The following is a 7878-nucleotide window of genomic DNA, read 5'->3' on the forward strand; positions in this document are numbered from 1 at the left end:
ATGTACTGATCTGAATTATAATATTTCTGACTGTCAAAATTTCCCAGATTCAAATCGAATCGAATCGAATTAAATCGAATCGATTTGGGACCTTGTGAATCGGAATTGAATCGATTCTAGAAATCAGTGACGATACCCAGCCCTACTTAGGAGTCTATCTGGTGTCACCTCGGATATCTTTCCCTGTCAAGAAAATTATGATGTTGCCAAAAAGAAAAATTTAATCAGCAGAAGGATATTTACTACATCAGTTTACCCTTCATTTTATCTGAAACATACAAAAGAATCATATCCTTTTAGTTTATTTTCAGCTGTCACTATGGGACATTGCCCATAAATATTACTAGCTAAAGCTTTCAGACAGTTGTGGTGATCGCAGTATATTAATATTTTTCTGTGAGAAAGTCACAGAGGCATAAAGTGATGTGAGATTGAAATAAGTACTTTGACTTTTAACTCAAACGTACTATTTGAGACAAACGAGAGTTAAATTCCACCACTGATCGTTTTTTAAAAATGTATATAAAGTTTATATCATAATAAAATATTGATATAATGTAACCTGTTTATATTTGGACGATCAAAATGCAAGCTAGTCTCATGAGCTATGTTAGCAAACTAGTGTGCTTGCTAAAGTTAACATTACTAAAGGTGTTCTTCCAGATACATCACACACCCATGAAACGAACTAAACTTTCCCAAAGGACGGCTCTAAAAAGCAGAATGTGAATATAAAACCCACGACTTTTGTGAAGGATTTGTAAAGCGTTTCGAAACCTGACTTTTCAGTGTTTGTGCGTGTACCTGCATGTAAATGTGTGTGTTTGTGTGTATCAAGTTCTTATTTGCTCCCTCGCCGCATTCTTCTGTGTCTGGCCGCCGAGCGCTGTCAGCGAAAGCACAGTGGAGGAAAGGGAACACAGCGTCCTAAGTAAAGATATGAGGCCAGCCAGCCAGTCTGTGTTCAGGGGCGAGGGCCTGACCCGCCAGGACCCATAACTAACTGATATGAGCCCGGGCCAAGTGGGCCCCAGCCAGCAGTCAGACTGAGAACAAAACAGAGAAGGGGAGGGGAGGGGAAGTCAGCAGAGAGACAGAGGAGATATGTACTGGGACAGTATGAACAGAATAAGGGACAGAGATAATATTAGTTACTGGATGTGGCAGTCTGGAGATGCTCTGATTTTATTTTTATGTTATTTTTTCCCCAGAATTCACTCAAGCCTGAAAGCAACATTTTTGCTGTGAGGCACTTGCCATTGCCTTGCAATATGCAAGGCAATTACCCTGGTGGGGCTCTCGAACATAGATGTAAGAAGAAGAAGGCGGCCGTTGGGATTCTGGGTCATTTTTCCCTCTTCTGGCTTTGTGAAATTTAGGGAAATTGGTCATGTGAGCGTGCGGGACTTTAAGTTCCCACGGTGTCGAAATTAAACTATAGGAGTGTAAGGATGCTTTTTATAGATGCCTGCATGCTAAAAACTGTAATTCTAGCCTATTGCTAGGTGGTTACTAGGCAAGATGGGATGTCATGTCTGATATGATATAGATAAGTGCTTTCAGGGGCCTAAGACGTACCTGTGTGCCAAGTTTTGTTGCTCAACTCCTGATTGCGTAGGAGGAGTTGGCAGCCGAAGAAACAAACAAACACACAGGTGGAGATTTGTGTGTTATAGTAAGACATATTTAGGGCTTTGTTTGTGCCAGATTCATGTCGAGTTATTGCGATTGTCCACCAGAGATATCACTGTAAAACAGCAACTTCTCCTCTGTAAGTGTTTATTATTGAGCTTGGGACAAACTCTAATCTAAGCTAGATGGCTAACTATAATTTTAGATTTAAAGTACAAGCACGAGTCTGGTATTGATCCTCGCATCCATATCAAGAAACACAGATTGGATGCCGAGCTATTCCTATAATTACAGAGGAATTCCTTTGCATCAGTGGCACCCATTTTTGAAGTAGTGATAATGTTAGCGTGTCAATACTAAAAGCACGCCAGAGATTTGTAAAGATCTAATTATAATATGATTGGTGATGTTTCTGCGTTTCCCATGAATAATAATTTAGATTCTTTCAATGAGGCCATGAAAATGATAAATTATGGGTTTAATACTGAAGTGAAGCCACTCATATCTGTATTTATACAGATATAAAGCATGCAAATCCGTATAGTAATGCTAGAGTAAATACCATTTGTGTGCTTGTGCTTTAGCTCTGAGTTTCTTTACCTTTTTCTTTAAACTGTGACTGCTGTGTTCAGGGCTCATGATGGAGAACTACTTATATTCAGAGTGTTTAAGCAAGCGTTTACCAAAGTAGCCTCAGTGTCTTATGTGTGTCTGGTTTCTATGAAAAAAGGCGCTTATGCCGTATTTTGCTCATATAGAGGATTCGTTTTAGAGGTGTTAACATTGATTGCGCATGTACACATAATGCTTTACGAGTAAGAATAGGTTAATGCTGATGCTGTAACATGTGTTGTTTCAAACCTATGTTGACATAGCTGTGTCTGCTGGTTTATGCTTTGATTAACCTAATTGCCTAATAGCACAACTGGTTGTGCTTCATATGTTTTCATATATCACGGTGGTTGCTGCAGGGTATTAATCTGCTCGGCTGCCGTCTGTTCATGCTTGTAAACACGACACTGCTGAAGAAAACTATTTTCAATCAAAATGAAAAATTAAAGGCTGTATTTCTTCCTCTAAGCTTACAAGTAAAGGCCTGAATGTGTGGAGCAACTGTCACCAACAAGGTCATGTGAACGCCGGATGAGTCGTTATGCTACGAGGGAGTCACCTACACACCCATGCCACTCAGATAATACAGTTCCTGCATTGTGTCTGGCCATCAACAATGGGAGTGGTGTGTGTGTGTACAGTTTAGCCTCAGTAACCTGGCATATGGCCTGTGACCCCACAGCCCCTCGGTCTGTGTCATTGTGATACCGATAGTGAGGCCTTGAATGGAGCCAATCAGGATTGAAAAGACTGGACTCAGACCATCAAATAAAGGCTCACAGCATCTGTCTTTCACCACAGACTGATTACTGGCCGCGTGTGTGCACATACATGCATGTGCAGACAGGAGGATATAATGAGGTACCATTATGTATTATTGATGTGCTTCCCCGGCTGCCTACCTGCTGTCAGGTGGGCTGGCTCATGCATGCTTTGGTCTGGTCTGGTCTGGTTGGTGGGCTTCCAGAAGGTTTGGAAAAAGCTGGTGTTCAAGATGATAACTGATTACACAAAACATTCAATTTGTCAGATATCGATCTGTTAATTTGTGACTTTTAAATTCTTAAAATTCGTTTTCATTGAAAGGTTGAAAGGTTCAGTTTTACTTTTTATTATGGTGAGAGGTTAAAAAGGGCACCAATTAAAAATGGTAAATGGCCTGCATTTATATAGCGCTTTACTCAGTCCCTAAGGACCCCAAAGCGCTTTACACTACATTCAGTCATTCACCCATTCACACACACATTCACACACTGGCAATGGCAAGCTACGTTGTAGCCACAGCTGCCCTGGGGTGCACTGATGATATGATATAAAAATAGATGATATGAAACTAAACAGAGCTGCAATTGAATTTTATTTTTGTGCTATTTCTAAAGACAGCATGTCAGCCCAAAGTGGAGAAGTTCCCCCAAGTGCAGATAATGTTTCCTCTTTATAGGAAAAATAAAAAGAAGACTTTTCCTGACCAAACCAGGAACGCTTGCAAAACTTCTTCCCACTTCACAAACTGCTGCGAAGTGTCAAGGTTTCAAAGAGGTCTTCCTCATATTTCATGGTACTAACAGTGATTTGAGTAGCACAGCTTTTCTGCTTCATGTGAAAGTAATTCATTCATTCAACAGCCAGCTCCAAAAAAAAGGACTTTATTTCAGTGAGCTGTGTTTGGCAATCCACAGAAGAAAAAAAACAACAAATACCACGTTATTGTAACGCAGCTCTAATACGCTGCTTCAGGTCTTGTTTTTTTTAAAGCATAAACTGCATATAAAAGATAGATGTAGCCACCGTGACCCCACCTGTTGGTTTATGAAGCAATTCAGCTCAGCGTCTTCGGTTTTTTTGGAGACAAAAGTGACCATATTTGGACAAGAGTGAGATCAGTTAGCAAGCTACATTCACCAACACAGTTAACTTTTAATTAGTGCTAATAATAGAGCTAGCTATTTCCAAAAACATTTATTTCTTACCAGGCTCTGAACATGTTTACTTACTGGGAATTTATAGGGATAATGTTGCGCCATGTGATTTAAGAGGTAGAGCAGGTCATCTGCTAATTGGAATTTTGGTGACCTGGCTTCTCCAGTCTGCATGTCAAAGAAGCCTTTTACAAGATACTGAAGTCTGAGTTGCTCCCAATGCATTCTTCAGATTGTGAATGTTAGATTAGATGTAGAAACAAGTATTTGCATGAATGCATGGGTGAATGTGACAAACTATAAACTACATACATGTATTATAAAGCATCTGAATGCTGCAATAGAGTATAAAGGCACTATATAAGAACCCCCCTCATGAAAAACAGAGCAGCTGAAAGTAGCTTTTAACATGAGAATGTAAAGTGAGCGTCCACTGACCACTGGAGGAACTGCAGTTTCAGCGTCGAGTTCATACTGCGTAAAAACTGCCGATCTGATAAGTTAAAATATCTTCTTTGAAAAGACTCTGTGCGGAAACATTTCTGCATCAGCATTTTCTTTTTTATGACTTGCTCATCCTACTTTTCTCTCGCCCGGTGTTTTCTGTGAATAGAAATTCCCAGAGCTCAAGTTCAAGTATGTGGAGGAGGACCAGCCAGAGGACTTCTTCATCCCCTACGTGTGGTCGCTGGTCTTCAACTCTGGAGTCGGCCTCCACTGGAGCCCACACGGGATCGAGCTGTTCAGCATGGACTCCGGCTGAAGGACACGTTGCAGCAGATTGCGCGTCTCCATCTCTGTTCAGTACAGAAAAAGGAACTGACGGCACGTGGGTGTGGGTGGGTGTGTGTGTGTGTGTGTGTGTGTTCTGGGTAGGTGTGTATGCATTACCCTTTATAGTATGTTCACGCTGCTTTGAAAGTGCCTCAACCTTGTAGAGGATGGTGTTTCTTTTTCATGCAGCACAACCTCGTTCTCCCAATAGGTCACTTAAAACATGCAGACACGTGTTACACTGCTCTGATGAACATCCATTTACTTCTGCACTGAATACTAAAAACCTGCTGTGACTCAACACCTGCCACTCATCTTCAAATGTCCTATTATTGTTGATTTTACACGCGATTATCTCATAAACTGTTTTTCTTTTCTTTTGGCGTACATTGTTCTCAGTGTACAACAGCTTTTGACACATTTGCGCTTTTGAATTGAAGAAATGAAGAGAGAGAAAACTCTGTTGTCATCATCAGTATGCAGGAGTTACAGTGTTGCCGGCTGTTTAATATCCCTCCCCACCCCCCACGTTCAAGTACAGCTTAATTAAATTTCAGTCCCCGGATGATATAAGCACTCTGCATCACTCTTTAATTCGTCTGATTTCGTTGTTGCTTGCAGCTCATTTATTCCATACCCTGTTTTTGTCATTAGCATTTTTTTCCTGATGCTAACCCAAGGCAAATACTTAAACCGGGGACGGCCATTAAACCTCCTGTCCTGTTGTGCATAATTACCGTTGTCTCCTTAACCGGTTACGTTATTTCATGTTTAAGTAGGGACTTATTGTTATTTATTTTCATGTATATTGTTTTTATATATATTCACCATCCCAAAATGTAAAGTGCAGTAGTGCTGAAATGACTACTATTAAAAAGCAATGGTACTATACTTTGATTATTCCCAGACGGGAAAACTGGCTTTATATATAAATGCATATAATATGATGACAGCTGTCCTTTTTGTGGCAATGTTTACCTTGAAAATAGAAGTTTAAATAAAAATATGAAATCAAACCAGCCTGAGTGTCACGCTGTTATTTAGCAGTGAAATACTGCAGCATTCATGTGACGTTTATCACGTTTGTCTTAATTGTTTTAAGGTTATGCAACTTTGGACTGAAAGCCTTGTTTATGACTCTGTCAGCCTGACAAATGTAAAGTGTTTATCGACCACAAGCTGAGCAGCCTGTCTTGATTTTTATCGAGTGGATTGAAATGTCCTCCGGCCTTGCCCAGTTGCACAATGCTTTATGGCTCAGTTGCATTGGGATAAAAATATGACAGCAACCATCCAAACAATCCTGGTTTGATTTGGGCTGATTCCAATCGCTCTCAGACAGATTAGCGAAGGTTTGCAAATAATTGATGAACGTTGATGACACATTAGCCAATCAGTCTGCAATCAAACAATCTGAGTCGGTCTGCATCAGTAAGTGTGCAACGGGGAGCTTCGCTTAATTGGTTGGCCTCTGGTTGTATTCAGCGAATTGTCATATCATCACAAACAGAACGCGTGCGATTGCCGGCTTCACCCTATTCCGATCGAACACTGCTCTCATAACACCTGCGAAACCACTATAATGGTATTTCTGCACTTCAGTGTTAAATTAAAATTACTTTTTCAGAACACACACATCTTCAGTGACTGACTCGGGGCGGGTGGGACAAATCCCACCCCCCAAAAAAACAGATGAATAGGAGAAAATGTCAGACTGAAGATGGAAACGAAGTCTGAGGAGGTGTAATTTCTTTTGATATCAGAGTGACCTTTTAAGCATTGTAGAACGAAGGATTAGAAAAAGATGTGTGAAGCCTGTGTGCGCAAGATTTAGATTTCTTTTTCTAAGACCTCTTAGATTTCTCTTGATACCCAGTGGCTGGCCTTTTCTCTCAGTTATATTGACCTAAGTTATTAAAATATTTACCAAGGTTGCTGCTTCATACCTTCAATGATAAATGTATATCTGTGTGTGTGTGTGTGTGTGTGTGTGTGTGTGTGTGTGTTTAGCCTTGGATTTCATTGCTGCTTGCCCGGCACATTTCAGCCACAGTCTTCTCTTGCATCTTTGCGGCACAAAAGAAAGATCATCCTGAAGACTGGACTGTTACGCTATGAGCAGACTTTACCGTGTGTCTTATTTTCGCCTGTTTTTATCATCGCTGCTAAAGCAGCAGAAACAGAGGCGGAAAACCACGTCGGGAGTCAGGCGAGGGGGGGGGGGTGCAAAAGTTTACGGCACAATGGCACCCACTGTGTCGCTGGAGCTCCCACTTCCCAAGAGAATTTCATGCCTTTCGTCTCTATTGTATTGGTTTTCATGCCTGAAATTCTCTTGTTCTCAGGGACAATATATAATGGATGCAATTCGATGTAAAGAATGGCTCATTTTCAGGACGGGTTCATTGGTAGGTTACAATGAAACTGCACGCTCAAGGAGACTGAAGCCCTCTCCCTCTGCACTGACTCTCACCTGCCTCCAGCTCTATTATCTCTGTGCCAGATGGTTGAGCGGAGGTTTTTTTACAAAGTGACATGGCTCCCCTTGTTCCTTTATGGCGCAGGGGTCACCTTACCCTCGGATCCCATTTCAGGTGACAGCAGGAAGATGGATGGAGCCAGGGATTTGGGGATGTATAGTTTTGTTGTTGTTGTTGTTTGTGTGTGTGCATCTTTTTTTTTTCTCCCCAGATGTTGGTACTTTTCCTCAAGGTCTAGGTGAGATCGTGTTGACTACCCAGTGGAGTGTGCTTCTAGAACCATCGGTTATCACCAAACCACAGTTTACACCAGTGAGATACATTGTCACAATAACGTCGCTGGCTCACTCTTCGCTCTCGTTGACACGTAAAAATAAACCACCAAAGCTTGGTTGGAATTAAAGCATTGCATCTGTGGGCCGGCCCATAAGTGGAAAATATCAGTGAGATATAAAGATGAG

At 41.2% G+C, this 7878-nt stretch overlaps 1 protein-coding gene across 6 annotated transcripts in view; it reads left to right on the plus strand.

Annotated features, from left to right (window-relative positions):
- The window catches only part of dym (dymeclin), a 64756-nt gene extending 58803 nt beyond the window's left edge, over nucleotides 1–5953 (plus strand). For all 6 annotated transcript variants that reach the window (XM_080907096.1, XM_080907094.1, XM_080907095.1 and 3 more), the window contains one exon: nucleotides 4777–5953. In XM_080907096.1, coding sequence (XP_080763222.1) covers nucleotides 4777–4926 — 150 coding nt within the window. In that variant the 3' untranslated portion in view covers nucleotides 4927–5953. The remainder of the gene's footprint in view (nucleotides 1–4776) is intronic.
- Nucleotides 5954–7878: the final 1925 nt, after the last annotated feature.

Source organism: Rhamphochromis sp. 'chilingali' (genome assembly GCF_963969265.1).
Source record: "Rhamphochromis sp. 'chilingali' genome assembly, chromosome: 2".
In the NCBI taxonomy this organism is placed as follows: Eukaryota; Metazoa; Chordata; class Actinopteri; order Cichliformes; family Cichlidae; genus Rhamphochromis; species Rhamphochromis sp. 'chilingali'.